Source organism: Suncus etruscus, chromosome 12 (genome assembly GCF_024139225.1).
Source record: "Suncus etruscus isolate mSunEtr1 chromosome 12, mSunEtr1.pri.cur, whole genome shotgun sequence".
In the NCBI taxonomy this organism is placed as follows: Eukaryota; Metazoa; Chordata; class Mammalia; order Eulipotyphla; family Soricidae; genus Suncus; species Suncus etruscus.
Window position 1 is genome coordinate 90203696 of NC_064859.1, and position 19422 is coordinate 90223117.

The 19422-nt window shown below is 48.0% G+C and overlaps 1 protein-coding gene across 5 annotated transcripts in view; it reads right to left on the reverse strand.

The window, feature by feature from the left end:
* Window positions 1-19422, reverse strand: part of DTNB (dystrobrevin beta) — a 263193-nt gene that overhangs the window by 32892 nt on the left and 210879 nt on the right. For 3 of the 5 annotated variants that reach the window (XM_049784475.1, XM_049784476.1, XM_049784474.1), the window contains exons 11-14: window positions 14997-15086; window positions 11314-11401; window positions 2627-2712; window positions 1892-2005 (exon numbers count right to left, since the gene is read on the reverse strand). In XM_049784475.1, the coding sequence (XP_049640432.1) occupies window positions 1892-2005; window positions 2627-2712; window positions 11314-11401; window positions 14997-15086 (378 nt within the window). The remainder of the gene's footprint in view (window positions 1-1891; window positions 2006-2626; window positions 2713-11313; window positions 11402-14996; window positions 15087-19422) is intronic. The other 2 variants (XM_049784478.1, XM_049784477.1) reach the window with 1 other exon arrangement.

Consider the following 19422-nt stretch of genomic DNA (forward strand, 5'->3'; position numbering starts at 1 on the left):
GGGGAGGTGTCACACCCAGTGGCACTCAGTGAATTACTCCTGGCTCTGTGCTCAGAAATCGCTCCTGGTAGGCTCTGGGGACCATATGGGATTCCGGGAATCAAACTGGGGTCCGTTCAGGGTTGGCAGTGTGCAAGGCAAACACCCTACTACTGTGCTATTGCTCTGGCTCTACAGTTTGTAATTCTGAAAAATATGTTTCTATTTCCACAGTCTGAGGAAATTCTCCTAGTCTAATAGTTTTATTTATTTTGGTTTTGGGGCTGCACCCAGCATGCTCAGGGCTTATTTGCATGCAGGGATCACTCCTGGCAGGACTTGGGGAAATGTATGCAGTGCTGGGCTCTGAACCGAGGTTGACTATGTGCTATATCCACTATCCTCTCTCTGGGGCCCCAAGCTTTGTCGTCATGTGTATTCCATTTGGTGGCATTCCCAGACAAACTGTGAGTAGAGTCTGGTCAGCAATTCTGGGTGCTAAGCAAACAGGTTCTCTTCAGTGACCATGTAGGAGCTGCATTTGAGATTAAGTTTTTGGCTTCACACTGGGCCTACCAAATCCCCATTAGCATGGAGCATGGTAATGGAGACCCAAGACTCTGGATATTTGCTCAGCCACAGGTCCTGAGTGTGCCCAAGCTTTGCTCACAGACAGGCAAATCCAGTCACTTGTGTGCAATTGGTTGACTTGGAGGTAAACTCGAGCTGGCATGATCTGCTCTGCCCAGTCTCACAGTTGCTGTGCCCAGCCATGATGGCCTTGGTTACTTCAGAGATGAGAATGGAGTTTTAGGAGATCAGGACTCTAGACTCCAGCGTCCTCAATGCACTATTTACACCCTGGAGGGCGTTTATTCGTGACAGATTTCAAAACAGCAGATTCTGTTGTGGCATAAACAACTCATCTCTGGGAAAAGAAGTCCTGGGTGAGGAGCTTGAAAAAAGAGGTTCAGTTCTCGGAGCCCAAAGACAAACATTTAACATCACGCACAGGCCTTACATACACAAAGCTCTGGGTTGCCTCAACCCTGATGGCCGAGCAATACCGGCTATATACCTGGCAGGGGGCACCCCCCACCCACAAAAACAAAAATATCTAATGTGGAATGTGAAATGCTCCAGCAAGACACACAACCCGCAGCTGCGCCTGAAGGCCTGGCAGGAAGTGGGGTGCTCATTCAAGCGTTCCATGGAAGAGCATCAAGGAGGCTATGTAAGGCCGGTCCAAGACCCCAACATTTCTTTTTTTGTTTGTTTGTTTTTGTTTATTTTTTGGGTTACACCTGGCTGTGCTCAGGGGTTACTCTTGGCTTTGCGCTCAGAAATCGCTCTTGACTGGATCAGGAGACCGTATGGGGTGTCGGGGATTGGGTCGGCTGTGTGCAAGGCAAATGCTCTACCGCTGTGCTATCTCTCCGGCTCTGGCCCTGACATTTCTGGGGGAAGTCCTCTGTTGTAAAATGCTTCTGGAAGGCTCCCTGGGTACCCCCAATCTTCAGGAAAGTAAGGCAGAACCTTCTCACTGGCCCCACGAGCATTGTCTGTCCTGAGTTGCTCGACCCTCCAGACAGCTTCTGTGTCCATGGGTGGGACAAGGGAAGGTCCCGGCTTCCTGTGTTGGGGTGTCTCAGGCCACACCCCTTTTCTTTATAGACACCCCTCAGTGGACGGGAGTTGTGTTGGTTGCCGTTCCTGCCCAAGGTCTCTGCCAAGGGCAGACTGACGGGTCCCCTGGAGGTGCTCATAGAGGTTGGAACTCTGCCTCCTGGGCTCTCAGGGGTGTGGACAGAACCCAGACACCTGAGCTGAAGTGGATTGAGTGGGACACTTAGAGGTTGGTTCCGAGGGGCCGAGCCAGCCTGGCTCGTGGAGCCCAAGGCCCCTCACTCACCTCAATAGACGCAGCTCTGCCAGCAATGTGGGGTTCTGCTGGGCCTTCTCGGGGGTGGGCTGGGATGCCTGCTCGTGCTCCAGCCGTAGCCGCTGGATCTCCTGCAGGATCTCCCTGGGGAGAAGGAAATTGGGGGGCTTATACACTTCTTCACCTGCTGCCTGAGCAGGGGTCTCCCCCAGTTAGGCTGCTGCATCCCCTCTTGCACAGCTGCTCCCAAGGATGGACTGGCTGCCCTGGGCACTTCCTTAAACAAATATGGACCCCAGGAAATGGCATCTAGGAAGTGGGCAGCAGACTAGCTTGGGTGAGTGAAAAGGGCTCCGGCCACTTTCTGACTCCCTGCCCTCTCCCATGGTGATGAAGGCAGTCTTGTCCCTTTCTGGCCCATCTCCGTGTTAGTCCTGGTTCTGCTGCCCCATGCAGACAGGCCACCACTTGGCTTTACGTGGTCTTCTTTTTGGCGAGATCTGATGGTCAACATGGTACTGTGGCCAGATGGGCAGAGAGAGGAGTACAGAGATGGTGGTGAGGGAGCAGGTGTGGGTGGGGATGGTGGGGCACACGGAGCACCCCAAAGGCAGGGTCACATCAGCTAGTGTGATGTGTGGCATTTGCTACCCTAGGTTGGCCTGTTTTCCTTAAGGGGGTGTCCCGGGGCCCCAAAGTCTCCCCTAGTCTGCAAGGAAAACCCCAGTGGGGACCCGCTTGGGGGTTGATGCTCCCTGGTCTCACCTGTTTTTGTTTTCCAGTTCTGCAATAAGCTGCCTTTGTTGCTTGTTGGCGTCGAAATTAAAGCTTAAGTCAGTGGGAGGACGGGGCTGAAGGAAGGAGAGAGGCAGGTTATGGGGTGTTCCTCTCCCCCACTTTCCAGGGACCCAGGCTGACTGCTGATTTCTCAGGTGTGGCCCAGAGAATTTAAACTTCTGCCAGTGTCGGGCCATTTTCCACTAACACAGAAACTCCAAAGCCAGCGTGCTGTGTTGTCCCCCACCCACCTCCACACCGAGACCTGAACCTGGGCCTGCCCAGGGAGTTCCTTTTCTAGAAGGTTCATGCAAATGTACCACGGAACACTTAGCCCTGGGTTCAGCGTGGGTTGCAAAACTGGATGAAAGGTTGAGTTTCTGTGGGTAAACCCCGAGGTAGGGCAGAGCCCTCAAGTTTCTGGGTGACCCCACTTCTCATGTTTTGGGAAACTGTCAGACTCCTTTATTCTTGTAATAAAGTGAAACAGAGAAATAGGAGGGACAGGGGAGGGAGAGAGAGGGAGGGAGAGAGAGAGAGAAAGAGAGACAGAGAGAGAGAGAGACACAGAGAGAGAGAAAACACCTTGTGCTTCTCTAGAATAAAGCCATACTCTTTTTGGTTTTTTAGTTTTTATTTTCTACTTGCGACAAATGCCTCCCTTTTAAGTGTAAACTTCAATGATTTTTATGCTTATGAGACTGTGAGATCATTGCCGATTCCAGAATATTTTCATCACTCCTTCAAGAATGCCCTCATGTCTATCAGCACCCCAATTTCCCACTTCCCCCTCCCAAGCCTGACAAGGAATCTGCTTTCTGATCCCATGCATCAGATCATCTGTACTGGGAGTTCCATGGTAACAGAAGAAAATATGCTTCTGGGCCAGAGAGATAGCATGGAGGTAAGGTGTTTGCCTTGAATGAAGAAGGTCGGTGGTTAGAATCCCAGCATCCCATATGGTCCCCTGAGCCTGCCAGGAGCAATTTCTGAGCGTAGAGCCAGGAATAACCTCTGAGCACTGCCCGGGTGCGACTCCCCCAAAAAACAACAACAACAACAAAAAGAAAATATGCTTCTCTCATTTAGCAGAATATGGTTCATCCATGAGAAAAGGTCTCACCCCTTCATTCCCTCGAATGAATGAATAATGCCTGATCTGTTGGGACTGCAGATCCGTAGACGGATGTACCCACACAGCAGCTGATGGTGAAGTTCCCACTGTCTGGCTCACTCTGAGCACTGTTGCTGAGAAAGCTGGTCTTCATGATGTTCATTCTCAGGGACAGAGATGGGTGGGGGTGCTGGGTCACATGTCACTGCCTTTTGGGCATCTACATGTAAATGTTCTTCGCTTGCATTTTCATCAGCCGGCTACATCTGGGACTCTGTTTCTCCCATATCATCGCCAGCACCTGTCTACATGTCTACCTCTGATTATACTCATCCTAGTAGGTCCCATGTAGCATTTGCTGTAGATCCAAACTGCATTTTCTTAATGATGGGTGGTCTGTCTACTTCCGGTGCTTCCTTATGGGCCACTTATGCATCTTCCTTGGAAAAAACACAGCAGCTTGGATTTGCACATCCACTGAGCTGTCTGTCCCATCCTGATTGACTTTACTGGGAATCTGGAAGCTGGTGGGTGGCCGTGAGTGGAGGACGGAGAAAAAAACTCAACTAGTTTCAAAGGTCACCAAGGGTCTGGGAAAATAGCACAGCAGTAGGGTGTTTGCCTTACACACAGCCAATTCAGGACAGACAGTGATTTGAATCCCGGCATCCCATATGGTCTTCCAAACCTTCTAGGAGTCACTTCTGAGCACAGAGCCAGGAGTAACCCCTGAGTGCTGCTGGATGTGACCCAAAAACCAAAAAAAAAAAAAAAAATCAAAGGTCACCAAGATTTTGCTTCCTTGCATCACCTGTGCCATAGTCTCTAAATATTTTTTTTGGGGGGTCACACCCGGCGGTGCTAAGGGGTTACTCCTGGCTTTCTGCTCAGAAATAGCTTCTGGCAGGCACGGGGGACCATATGGGACACCGGGATTCGAATCAACCACCTTTGGTCCTGGATCGGCTGCTTGCAAGGCAAATGCCACTGTGCTATCTCTCCGGGCCCGTCTCTAAATATTTTTATTGCAAGTTCACCTGACATACTTGAGTGGCTTCAAAAGATCTTAAATCAGCTTTTTAATGAACTCTCCTCTATATGCCCATGGTCAAAAAACCAAAAGGCAAGCGAGTGGATTCCTAGGTCCTGATTCCTGTGCAATAGGACCAGTGAAGCTTTTGCTCAAAGAGCCTCTAAGCTCCAAGCAGCAGGAACTTCTGGCAGGCACCCCAGAAAGCCTTGAACTAGAAGGCACTTGAAATAGAGGCACTGCAAGCTTCCCATTGGGAACCCCTACCCCACCCTGCTGAGTCCCTGGGGTTTGCAATGAAGATCTCCACCTCAGGGCCTGAGAGACCCAGGACTCTCAAAATGGTTGTCCTTATTCCCAATTTCATTTACAAGCTGAAGCAGTTAAGTCAGGTAACCTAAAAAGAAATTGCCAGAAGAGCAGAAGCCAGAAGAGTTAAGGAGAAGAAGGTGAGTGAGTGCTTATGAAATTCAATAACGAATCTGAAGAGAGCTCAACAGGCAGGGCGCAGTCACTGTATGTGGGAGATGAGATTTTGATCCCTGCTACCATAGGGTCCCCTGAGTATCTGCTAGAAGTGATCCCTGAGGAGCCAGAGGTAGCCCCTGTGCCCTGCTGAGTGTGACATAAAACACACAGTTCAATACTTCACAAGTAACTATCAATGCAGGCTACTGTCAGGCTTTTATGGACACATTCAGGTCAGATCAATGAAAGGCAGAAAATAGTAGGGCCCATATCTGTAAAATCACCCCGACGCTCCGTATCTTTAACCTCAGGTGAATGAGTCTGAATCAAGGTCATGCATGAAATAATTCAGACCAGGCTGAGGGTGAAACACGTATAGGTAGTCTGGCAGTCTTCTACCTTGTATCTCCACCAACCTGCCTGTCAGACTGTTCTTATTGAGTGCAGACACCATCCCCAGTTGGGGCAGTAAGGACATAGTAAGGGCAGATAGCTCAGGCTATTTTGAGCCTGTCCTGCCCAGGTTTACATATAAAGCAATCTTTGTTTTGGGTGAAACCAAGTTGTAAACAGACACACACACACAAACACACACACAAAACAGAGACTGGACAAATGTCAGAGACACAGATGGCACACCCTGACCTGAGCTGGAATGCATGGGTTCCGTGAGCAGGCACTGTGGGCTACATCCCATAGGCAGTCCAGGGTGATGCACCTGCTAATGGCAGCTCCTCCCTTCCTGCCTCCCAGGCACCTTGCTCAAACTAACCGTAGTGGGGAGGATTTTTAATCAATCGTCTCCCTTCCTCTTCAGTCTCTCTCAAAAACCCAGGCTATGCTTCCCTGGGTGGCTATAAATTACAAGGCCTGAAATCTTTCTTTTTAAAATGAAAATTAATGGGCTCTGAGCCCTGATATTTTGCATTAGGAGGTTGGCAGCTATACTAAGAAACTGCGTATCTGTTTAGTGATTCACACATGATCATAACATGTAGCCAGGTGTGACAATGCCTGCTTCACGGGAGCCCTCAGTCATTATGGATGTGCAAAAAACCACACAGAGCATGCTCGTCCCCGACTTCCAGGAGACAGAGGACATTTCTGGAAAGGTGTGGGCCTCAGTCAGAGCAGCTGACAGAATGGAAACATGGGGAGAGGCCCCCCTGAAAAAGAAAAACCAAAACTAAAACTGAAACAACTTTTTTTTTTTAATGTGCATTTTAAATGTGACCAGGGAAAGCTTTTCTGTTCTTCTAAGTATCTCAGAATGAAGTTTTTTATCAAGAAAAAAAAACCTATTGTTAGAGCAATAGTATGGCTGGGATGGCTTTTGGCTTGCTGGTACAATCCCCAGTATCCCATACGGTCCTCCAAGTACCAGCAGGAGGAATTCCTGAGCACAGTGCCAGGAGTAAGCCCTGAGAATCTCTGGGTGTAGTCCCAAGCAAAACAAACCAGTAGAGCCTAGACAAAATAAGCAGAAAGGGTGGCTGGAGAAAGATATATTGGGGGCTACAGCATAGGCCTAGCTTGTGGCCTGTTGCAAGTCAGCCCCTGAAGAGGTTGACTGATGGAGGGACAGAGGATGAGGTCTTTCCCCTCCAGCTCAGAGCATGCGTCTGCCACCCTGTTCAGACGGCGGTTCTGAGGTGAAGTGGCGGGTAAACAGCTCGTAGACAGTCAGGTTTGTGGAAATATTAGCTTTATTCGGTGGACAAGACTGAAGTCCCAAGACTCAGCACCAGTTCCAGCCAAAAGCCCCTCGCCTTCCACAGACCCTTGTTTTTATGCCCCAGAATCAGGTACCACCCAATGGTGGGAGCAGAATCAGGTACCACCCTAGGGTGGGGGCAGAATGCCAGATCACACCCTACGGTAAGGCCCAATCACCACAGATCAGGGTAGGGTCAGTAACATAATAATCCCATGGAAATGTTTACATATACAACAGTGGCCAATACTGGTACCACAGTTCCCTAAACTTTGTGAGGTACAGTCCTGGAGTCCCCCACTACCATAGTGTACCTTGGGGGAGGAAATCCCTGGCACCACAGAACCCTGGTGTTGAATTACCAGCCCAACAGGCTGAGGAGTGCCAGGAGGGTCCCAGCCCCAATTCACAAAAATATGTGACCTCAAATTTAGGTAACACAGATGAAGAGCCTGAGAATTTATTGAAGTGACTATGACACTGGGGCATTGGCAGAAAGGCGTCCTGGCACCCCCGGGAGAATCAAGGAATTCTCCAGCCTTACCTACACCCCTGAGAGTCTTTACTTTGGGGACTTGGGCTCCTTCCCAGGCCCAGGCAGCCCATGGAGGCTGGTGCCGCCCACAGTACAGGGCACCTGCTGGCCCAGAAGTAAGTTCATGGTCTTCCTTTGTGCAAGAAGTTTTCTGAAAATAAAATCAATACAAAGCCTATCTGGCAGGCTATAAATACATTCTTTTGAGCATTACACCCACTTTATGCAAAGCACTTGTATCAGCCAGAGATTGGAGGATTAGAAGTCTTGTGTTGCACAGAAATCCAGGGCAGGAAAACCAAGCCCAGCCTTTCTGAGATAGCTGCATCTGGGAAACCACACAGGCGAGAGAGGGAGCCTATCAGGCCTTCCTCTCAGACCCTTCATACACCGTGTGGTTTCCAGAGAAGGGACAAGCAGCATTAGCAACTGCCAAGAGTAAACGGACTCATCGTGCTTGCAGTGAAGGGGCTGTGAGGGCACCTTTTCAGGGCCAAAAGGCTTAGGAGCTTTTATTGACATTGTAGAAGTCAGCAGGGTTAAGTAGTGGCTTTAAATCGACTTCATTTAAAAGACCAAACCCTGTGCAGTCCAAGTGGACCCATGAATTTATCTTCATGGAAATGTTTTCCCTTTGACTCGAAGCTGCACACTTGTGAGGGACCACGACCACGAGTGAGGGAGGACCCAGCTGGTCCACAGAGCTAAGCCCAGACTCCCTGCTTGGACTCTGCTCCATTCACTGAGCTTCAAAGTTGTCGTGTAGACACAGATATAAGACCTAACTCCCCTGAGAAAGTTTTGTTTGTTTGTTTGTTTGTTTATTGTCTCTAGGCCATACCTGGTGATGCTCAGGGGTTACTTTTGGCTCTACATCTAGGAATCTTCCTGAAAAGCCACGATGAAGAACATTTTTTCATGTGCCATCTTTGAGATGTCTTCATGTCATCTTTGAGAGTACTGTCTATTCATCTCTTCTCCCCATTTTTATAATGGGGTTGATTATTTGATGTTGAACTTTGGGAGTCTGTTATATATTTTGGACGTTGGATAACTGCATATATTTCTTCCATTTTTCCCCCATGGAGTTATAACATTAAAGATCTTTTGAGGTCAACATCATAGTTTTGCCTACATGATCCTCAAGTTGTATTTTTTTTTATACACACAGCTCTGATTTTGAGATTATAAATTCATTTTGAACTCATCTTTGTGTATGATGTGAGACAGTTGTTGCCCCCTGCCTCTGACTCTTCCTCCCACTTTTCCTTCCTTCCTTCCTTCCTTCCTTCCTTCCTTCCTTCCTTCCTTCCTTCCTTCCTTCCTTCCTTCCTTCCTTCCTTCCTTCCTTCCTTCCTCCCTTCCTCCCCCCCTCCCTCCCCCCCTCCCTCCCTCCCTCCCTCCCTCCCTCCCTCCCTCCCTCCCTTCCTTCCTTCCTTCCTTCCTTCCTTCCTTCCTTCCTTCCTTCCTTCCTTCCTTCCTTCCTTCCTTCCTTCCTTCTTTCCAGCACTATTTGCTGAGTTCCACTGAATGCAATTGGTCATCCCTCACCCTGTCATCTAACTGCATATCTGAGGGTTTCCCACAGGCTCTCACTTTCATTCCACTGATCTGAAAGTCTGCTTTGGTTCAAGTGCCATACATTTTTTTTTGGGGGGCCACACCCGGCGGTGCTCAGGGGTTACTCCTGGCTGCTCAGAAATAGCTCCTGGCAGGCACGGGGGACCATATGGGACACCGGGATTCGAACCAACCACCTTTGGTCCTGGATCGGGTGCTTGCAAGGCAAACGCTGCTGTGCTATCTCTCCGGGCCCGCCATACAGTTTTGATTCTTATAGCTTTGTAGTGCAGTCCAAAGTCTGGGAATGCCTTTTTTTCTCAGGCTCATTTGGCTACTCTGGGGGTTTTATGGTCCCATATGGATTTTAACAGTATTTGTTCCATGTTCTTTTTTCTTTTTTCTTTTTTTTTGGTTTTTGGGCCACACCTGGCAGTGCTCAGGGGTTACTCCTGGCTGTCTGCTCAGAAATAGCTCCTGGCAGGCACGGGGGACCATATGGGACACCGGGATTCGAACCAACCACATTTGGTCCTGGATCGGCTGCTTGCAAGGCAAACGCCGCTGTGCTATCTCTCTGGGCCCGTTCCATGTTCTTTTATAAAAGTGATGGGAATTTTGATGAGGACTGCACTGCATCTATAAATTAAATTGGGTTAAAATGGTCATTTTAATGGTATTGGTTCTATCAGTCCATGAACAAAAATAAACAAGTTTTCATTTCCTGGCATTTGTTTCTTTTAGAGGTGATTTATAATTTTTCCTGAAATTACAGTTTCTGTATACTTGGTTTATAATTTTCACTAAAATTATGTGTTTTACCTTCTTTGTTAAATTAATTCCTAGTCATTTGAGGTTTTTTGAGATGATCGTAAGTGGAACAGTTTAAAACTTTTCTTTCTCGGAGAGAGAGAGAAAGAGAGAAAAGAAAAATGTCTACTACAGAGGCAGAGAGGGAAGAGGGCAGGAAGGAAACTGGGACATTGGTGGTGGAAAACGTGCACTGATAAAAAAGGTGTTGGACACTGTGTGATAGCAACTCAATCATGAACAACTTTGTAACTATGAAAAAACCCAACTTTTATTATGAACAACCTTGAAACCATGGCTTCTGTGAATTTTGTAACCCTTTTCTTGACTGGATAGGTTTATTATTTCTAGAAATTTTATGATATTGTCTTTAGGATTTTCTGTGTATAAAATGTCTGCAAAAAGAGATGGTCTGACTTCTTTGTCAATTTAAATGCCTTTAGTGTGTCTCTCCCCTTTTATTTTTTGGTGTTGGGGTCATACCCGCTGGTACTCAAGAATGACTCCTGGTGGTGCCCTGGGTGACTAAATGGAATGTTGGAGATTGAACCTGGATGGGCCTCAAGCAAAGCCAACACCCTACCTGTTGTACTACCAGCCTCTTTTTGCTTCCTATTTCTTGCCTAGTTGCTATGGCAAGAACTTCCAACATTAATTTCAATAGCAGTGCTGAGAGTGGACACCCTTTCTGCTGCTTGATTTTAATTTTTATTACATTTTACTGTTACTGGTATTTGTAAATGGTATTTTTCCTTTCTCAATTTTCTTTCTTTTTTATGTGTGTATTTTTGTTTTGGGGCCACATTTAGTGATGCTCATGACTTGCTCCTGGCTTTGCATTCAGGGATCACTCCTGGCAATGAGTGGAGGACCATAAGAGGTGCCAGGTATCGAATCCAGGTCAGCTGTGTGGAAGGCAAGTGCCCTACCCTTTGCACTATCTCAGCGCCATCTTACTTTTTTTTCTTGACTACAATTTCTAGGGGCTTGCTAATTTTATTGGCCATTTAAAAGAACCAAATTAAACACAATCATGTATGTAATCAAGGTGTTTAAATAAAATATAAAAAAATATTATAAAAAATAAAATAAAAGAACCAAATTTTGTCTTTCACTTTTTCCTTCAATAATTCTGCTAGTTTGTTTGTTTGACTGTGTCCCACCCTCAAGCCTGAGTTTAGAGGCTACTCTTGGCTCAGTGCTGGGTGACCAGGTGGTATCTGGTGGGAATCAGAGCTAAGATTCCTGCAGGCAAAGCCTGGTTCCAGCCTTTGGAGCCATCTCCTTAATCCTCTACTGGTCTTTCAAGTGGCCTCTGCAGATACAAACTACAGGCCAGTCTGCTCCCCCACTTCCCAGGCCCCTGCATTTCTTGTGGGCACTCACCGCCTACAGATCAAGTTACGCTGGGCACTGCTGGGCACCAGGCGTCCTTGGCACTCACCGTGTTCCCAGCTTCTGCAGCCAGCCGGGCAGCATAGCGTGCAATCAGCCGATGCTCCTCGTCCAGGCGGCCAGGGCTGTCCAGCACGCTGTGAGCAGAGACAAATTCAACAGGCGTCATCCAGACTTTCCGACTCCTGCTCCTTGCACAGCATAGCTTGTTTTTAAGAAATGGTGACAGGAAAAACAGCGGCCCTGGGTCACAGTGACTTACTGGTCACCTAGATTGAAGGGTGACCTGAGGAAATGAGCTTTTTCCATCACCTTGCCCCTTTAGCACAGCCCCTCACTATGCTGGAGCATTTCTTTTGGAAGGTCAGGAATGGGAGAAAAGACACCACCTAAGTCTGGGAGGAACTGATTGCCCATAGAGGGTTCTGGTAAAAGGACTCATGATTGGGGGGGAGAAGTTGGGCCACACCTGGTATCACACAGGGGGGTTACTCCCGGCTCTGGGCTCAAAAATTGCTCCTAGCAGGCTTGGGGGACCATAGAATACCCTACCACTGTGCTATCATTTTGGCCCCAAGGACTCATGATTTTTTTAAAACATGAGTCTTGAATTCAATAAGACCACCAGGAAAAAAAACAAAAAAAAATTCAAATGATAAAAAAAAATAAAAGCAGCAGTTCCATGACTATGGGGCACATGAAATGAGGTCCCTGGTGTGGATAGCCCCACTATACTGGTCAGAGAAGAAGAACAACACCCCTCAGCCCTCCTATTTTTTCACATGTCTGTTGACAACCATCGTCCCATCTCAGATTCAGTGCAGTTAGCCCCTTACTTTGGTCTTTGGTTCACTCCTGGTGGTGCTGAGGGGCCATGTGATCCTGTGGATCAAATTTGGGTCTCCAGATCATGGAGCTAGCTTTTTGACCCAAATTTCCACCACCTCTTAAAAAAAAAATGGAGCTACCTTCTCCTGGGTCTGGAAATTCTCTGGGACAAGCCTCAGGGTTACATCTGATGGCTGCTAAGGACGAAGGGACTGTGGGGTGCTGGGATCAAGTTGGTGGCCTCTTTAAACAAAGTCTGTGCTCTGTCACTTTAAGCCATCTCCGTGGTTCATTTTCATTACTTTTTTTAGGGGAACCACATGCTGCTTGGAGGTGTTGGATGCTTAGAGGTGTACCCAGGAAGCTGGGCTAGGAAGCTACTCGCAGAGGTCTTTGGGAAACACATGGTACTAGGGCACTAGCCCAGGGATCTTGCATGCAAAGCATCTTCTCCAGCCTCTTGAGCCATCTTCCTGGACCCTTGTTCATAATTTATTTTTTACAGCCCTCTCATTTGTGCCACACCTTAAGTTTATTACTTGGGAGCCACTTCTGGTGATGCTCAGGGGACCTTGTGATGTGTTCAGAGGCTGAACCCAGGGCTCACGCATGCAAATCATGTACTCCTGTGGCCAGAATGGTAGATGGTGGGCAGGATGCTTGCCTTGCATGCAGCCAACCTGAATTCGACCCCTGGCATCCCGAAGGGTCCTACGAGCATCACTAGGAATGATTTTTGAGTACAGAGCCATAGTAACCCGAGTATAGCCAGGTATGGTCCAAAAACACAACAACAACAAAATCATGTGCTCCAGTCTCTGAGCTATCTCTCTTGCCTCCTACTTTTGAACTAGAGCGCTAAAAAGTCTAAAAGGTCAAAGAGTTGCTCAGATGGGTCCCAAGATAATGCTGCAGTGGGAAGAGAAGTCCAGGGAGAGTGAACTAGCTATGCGCATGTGATAGTAACCTGGACTCGGAACTATGAGATCAACAGCAAGTTTATCCTTAGGAGGGATTGGGAGTTAGTCCTGGCTCTTTGCTCAGGAGTGATCCCTGACAGTGCTCTAGGAACCCATCATCCATGGTGCTGGGGAACCAGGCTAGCTGCAAGCTGAGTGAGGTGCCATGGCCCCTAAGTTCTCTCACTGGTTCGCCAGGAAGGGTTGTTCTATTTGTCATTTCTACCTCAGTAGGGATGACCCACTAAGTCCCCTGGCCAAGTATTCCATCAAGAGGTAGACCTGGATGGGCATAGGTAGGCTAACAGGAAATGGAGACACTCTCAAACCTGGTCCAGAAATGTGTGATTTCAAGAAATGAGTGGCTCCGAGAGCCAGAGGAACAAACAAGGAGACAGAAAGTACTCACCGGGTCCTCGCCTCCTCACTTGGCTCCAAGACCTCCAATCTCCCCTGGGGAGCCCAAACCTAAGCCACCAGCCCTGAGAAACCTGCCAGGCCCCTCTGTGAACCCTGGGCTCAGAGATCAGAGGGTGGAAGCAAACATGCTGCTCCCTTACATTTGCCACCAGGACTGTTCTCACTAATACTGTCATTAGGCAGAACAAAGACCATCTGGGAGAGGGCAGGAAAACACTGTAGGAGTCCCTCTCCGAATATAGAATTCAATGTCAGCCCCTTTACTCCTCCCCTCAATGGGCCAGTTACATCAAATAACAGGTGGAGGAGGTTGGAGAATCCCGCCAGTCTTTAGAGATAGGTACATGCCCATGACTGGACACCACTAAAGCCAGTCCCTTCTGTCATGCAATCAATTATTATTATTATTATTATTATTATTATTATTAGTTTTTGGGTCACACCCGGCGGTGTTCAGGGGTTACTCCTAGCTCTGAACTCAGAAATCACTCCTGGCAGGCATGGGGACCATATGGGATGCCAGGAATCTAATCTAGGTCTATTCTGGGTCAGCAGCGAGCAAGGCAAATGCCCTACCGCTGGACTATCTCTCCGGCCCCACACAATCAATTATTACTTTCCTCCTCTGTTCTATTGGGGAAGAAGACCAAGGCTGTGTGGCCTCTCTGTGGAGCTTCAGCTTGTGGAGGGCAAACTAAAATAAAAATGTCACTCGAGCACCATAGGTGAGCAGTGGTTTTCCCTCTGGGAAGAGATACTCAGGGTGGCCCAGAGGAAGAGTTTCCTCTGCCTATGTAAGGAGGGGAAAGAATGGTGGTGGCAGGCAGGGTTCATGGTCATCACCAGGGGTCTGGATGCGCCCTGCAAAGAGCTCAGTCCAGCCGGGGCTGACTATGGAGTTGGCAGATCAAGCCTTTTCCTTGCCAGCCTCCTGAGGGGCCTCTTACAGATGCCTCATGAGGCCACATGGTGAGATGACACTCACTGCCATTCCACAAGGGGATCCATAGAACCTGGAAAAGTGCTCCAGACTCCACAAATCCCACACCATGGCTGAGAACTGCTGTGTAAATAGCCAATAGTGAGTGATGGAATGTACCATGCGAAGATGGAACAGGCAAGTGATGATAGGCTTGGCTTGAGTGAACGTTGTAGGGGTTAGGGAGGGACCTGAAGCTCTGCAGGGTAGCAGAGATGGGTCTTACAAGCAGAGGTTTCATCACATCACGGGGCTATTGTGCATGACCACCTGGCACTACTCTGCAAATGTCATTTGTAGGAGGGACCCTGCTTCCAATGGGAAATCTCTGGATCTAGTCACACACATGCCCAGGCTTGGCAAGGCACCCCCGTATGCGTTAGCAATCTTTCAGACTCTGCCAAACGAAGTAGGTGACTTTTGTATTAAAGCCCCATGTGTTCAGCTTCTTCTGGCTGGCACCTCCATCAGCTTCCCCCACCACTCCACTGTTCCACCTTCAAGGGCCTGGGAGTTCCCACCTGTGCGGGCTGCCCTACCACTGACCGTGCATTGTGCTGTAGGCGGGCCACGTAGGATGCTATCAGTGCATGCTCGTCTGCCAAGGGGCTGGTTGCATTCGGGCTAGACTGTAACCTGGGAACAATGGAGGCAAGGACAGCAAGAGCAACACACACACATACACAGGGCGAGAAATGGATATGGGTTAAAATGGGCAATATGTCAAAATACGGCAAAAGAATAAACCATGAGAAGAAAAACAATAAAAAAAGACAATGCATAATGGAATATGGTATTAGAGGATAGAAAATATGACTCACAAATCACTGAACAAAAACTGTCCTTCAGGAGATGCCTTTAGAAGTTTATCATTCTAACCCTAGGGCCACCCTAGCCATGGATGCATGCCCTTTGGCAGGGAAATTGAGGCACAGGGGGCTGGTCTAAGAGGCCAGGTGATCTTTGATGCTTCCCCCCCCCCCTTCTTCTTGGTATTTGAGTCATACCCAGCAGGACTCAGGGCTTACATCTGGCTTTGTCCTTAGGGATCACTCCTGGCAGGCTCGGGCAACTATATGGAGGTGGCAGGGATTGAACCGTGTGCAAAGCAAGCGCCCTACTGGCTTTCCTAAATTTCCTAAAATTCTGGTCACCTGACTTCTGATGCTTTAGCAGCTTCTATCCATCCATACATTTTTGCCAGTTAAGTCTTTGTTAAAAATTTTAGGGCAGGGCCAGAGCAGTGGTGTTTGCTTTGAACGTTCTACCTAGGACGAAGGGACTGCGGTTCAATCCCCCGGCGTCCCATATGGTCCCCCAAGCCAGGAGTGATTTCTGAGTGCATAGCCAGGAAAAACCCCTGAATGTCACCGGGTGTGGCCCAAAAAGAAAAAAAAAATTTTTTTAGGGCAATATTGCTCTCAGCATCATTGAAATTTCCCTCATGAAAATGAGTCACCAACCAAAGTGGCCAGAATTCTACAAAACTTTACGGGTTTGAGTCAAATTCTCCCTTACAGATTTACAGGTCTTGAAGCACATGCATTAAAAACTTTTTTTTGACTACCAAAAAGGCAAAAGCATGCACAATATGGAGTCACCCCCCTCATAGACCCTTCACCAGGTTTCACAGAAAAAAACAGGAGTTGGTCAACTTGTTGCATCTACTCTCCCAATTTTTCAGGCAGGAAGAAGGGTAACACAGTGAGTCCAGAATTTATGACTTCACCTGGCAAGCTGAGGCCATGAACAAATGTCATAGAGTCTCATTGCTATCATGCCTTCAAAATGAGTCCAAATTCATGAGTTATTTCAAATTCAATTCAAATTGATTTGCGTCCTTTTATTTTTGTTTTGTTGTTTTGGGGGCACACTGAGTGGTACTCAGGGCTGACTCCTGGTAGGCTTGGGGGATGATATATGATGCTGGGGATTGAATTTGGGTTGGCCATGTGCAAGGCAAGTGCTCTACCCACTGTACTATCACTTTCTTGTATCTTTTTTGTTTGGTTGTTTTTTTTTTTTTGGGTCATACTGGACAGCGCTCAGAAATTATACCTGGCTCTATGCTCAAAAATCACTCCTGGCAGGCTTGGGGGACCATATGGGATGCTGGGATTCAAACTACAGTCCTTCTGCATGCAAGGCAAACACCCTACCTCCATGCTATCTATCTGGCCCCACTTCCTTGAATCTTTTTTTTTTTTTTTTTGGTTTTTTGGTCACAACCAGCAGTGCTCAAGATTTACTCTTGGCTCCATGCTCAGAAATCACTCCTGGCAGGCACGGGGGACCATATGGGACGCTGGGATTTGAACCGATGACCTTCTGCATGAAAGGCAAATGCCTTACCTCCATGCTATCTCTCTGGCTCCACTTCCTTGAATCTTAAAAGAAAAATATTCGTTTCAAGTTAACATTAAGCTCTTGAGCCTGGAGAGAGGTCTAAGGGCTGGGGCCATGCCTGGCATGCACAGGACCAGGCCTCTGCTTCCAGCACAGCGAGCATCACCATAGAGGTCTGAAAAGTAAGCCAGTACAATCAAAGTAGGCCAGTACTGACCTGAACTCAGTCTAGGCTTAGTATGTGGTTGCTGTTCCTTTCATGTTTGCATTTGATTGGTTAGGTTTCTTTTTTTCCTGGCTTGATTTTGTCTTGGATTCTGGGCTACCCCAGTGATACCTGGGATTGATAAAATTTGTGCTCAGCCCACTGAGTTGTCTTGAACCCCATGTGTTTCTATTTGTAAAACCACTCTGGCTTTTTCCTGTTTTTCTCTCATGCCACTGATTTAAGCATATAGATTCTTTCGTAGCTAACTATATATTCTGGATGAAGCTGTCTCCTATGGTATCAGTTTCTTTCTCTGTCCCATTGTCAGATTTGGATCACAAGTATCCAAACTTATCTGGCCTGCCAGCACCTTTCAAACAAACTGCTTAACCCCCCTGCAGGTCCACGTTCTAGACGCGAAAGACAGAAGATGCCCCTCCCATTACACCCTAGGTTACTACTATCTCCTAGGACCCCTGAGAACTCAGCATCCCCCTTAGATGCAGTGCTCACCTGTAACCATGTCATCTAGGAGCCCTGATTACATTTTTGGGTTCACTGTGTTTTTTTGTTTGTTTTTTTTTGTTTTTGTTTTTTTGAGGGGACACACACTTGGTAATGTTCAGTGGTTAGTTCTGGCTCTGCACTTAGGAATCACTCCTAGCAGTGGTCAGGGGCCCAAATGAGGTGCTAGAGATTGAACCTGGGTTCATGATATGGAAGGTAAGTGCTCTCCTTGCTATACTATGGCTCCAGCTCTGTATTCCACCATGTTTGGATGAAGAAGCAAGACTCAATCATGGGGAGAACTTTCACATCAAACAGGAGGTACATTTGGGCAAGCAGAACCCAGTGACTTAGTTTTTTTCTCCCCAATGCACAGTTCTTATCGACTCTCCCCAAAAGGCCTTGGCCTTTACTGACACATTCCTGCTTGAGTTAATCACTGCACAAGGGCTGTGAAGTGGCAACTGTTTTTGGTTCTACCATCTTTTCTGCATTTATTAATTCTGGAATCCAGTAAAAGAGCTTCTTTAGGTAAAAACAAAAACATGGCTGCTTAAAATACCCTTTTCTCAGAGTCCTTTCCAGACCACCATGCTACCCTTTGGCTGGGCAGACTAAGCAGTGCAACAATCTGCTATCCCATCCCTGGGGTACAAGATGGCCAGTGGGGGCCAGAGAGACAGTTCAGCGGATACCTGCCTAATACCTCACAGACTTAGGTTCTCTCATGGGCATCCCACATGGTCCCCTGGAGCACTGCCAGGAGCAATTCCTGAGCCCAGAACTAAGTATTCCTAGTATACTCAATTCCTGAGTATTGTCAGCTATAACCCCCAAACAAACAAACAAAAAAGTGAGTGGCTGGGGCCAGAGTGGTAGCATAGTGGTAGAGAGTTTGCTTTGCAAGCAGCTGACTCAGCACGAACACAGTTTGATCCCTGGCATCCCATATGGTCCCCCGAGCCAGGAGCAATTTCTGAGTGCAGAGCCCTGAGTGCTACTGGGTGTTCCCCCCACCAAAAAAAAAAATCAAACAAAAAAAGTGGGTGGCTGGAGCCAGGAAGAGGGCTCAAAGGGCTGCAGTAATGCCTTATACATTCATGGCCCCAATCCCATCCCCAGTACCATATGCATCCATCCCAGAACACCAGGTAAAGCCCCGAATGGCCCTGAATGACCAGCTCCAAGCACTATAGCATCAGTCCAGTAGCCCAAGTACCACCAAAAGTGGACCCTAGACCTCCTAAACTCGACTTGGGAGGCCTCACACTCCCCGCCAACAAAAGGTGGCTCCAGAGAAACTCGGTCTCTCTTCTGGCCTGTGATGTGGACAGTTCCTCCCACTGGCCCAAGGAAGGGACCTGCTCGAGGGGCTGCAAAGACAGCTGGTAGCTGCCTGACAAGCTCTCACAAGGCTTCAGAGCAATGAAGTGACAGCAGAAAAGTTCACTGAGCAGGAAGAAATAGGAAGTGCGTTGTACCCCAGCAACCTGTCAGGGTTGCTAAGGAGCTCTCTTAACTCCGCGTTACTATGAACTCATGGATTCCTACCATGTCTGCTGCACTACATAGTACTGAATTTGCCTTCCCAGCGCTTCACCTGCCCAGTTTGGGCTCCCAGAGGCCAGGTCAAGGCGTTGTGTTATTTGCTGTTTTCATCAGGCCTCACTGGCCTCCTAGCTTGGCAGAGAAAGACGCCCTGGCCACAGCTGGTCTATCTCCTGCCTCACACTAAGAATCACTCACTCACTGAAGGATGCCGGATGACCAGGAACAAAGCATTTAGACACCAGAATCAGGGCCCTCGGGTGTTCATGGCTCTGGAGCTGGCACTGCCTCAATGGGGTTTAATGGCTGAAGCTCAGAAATGGATTTATTTCAAAAAGCAGCGGCTGCCCTCTAGGTCCTTCC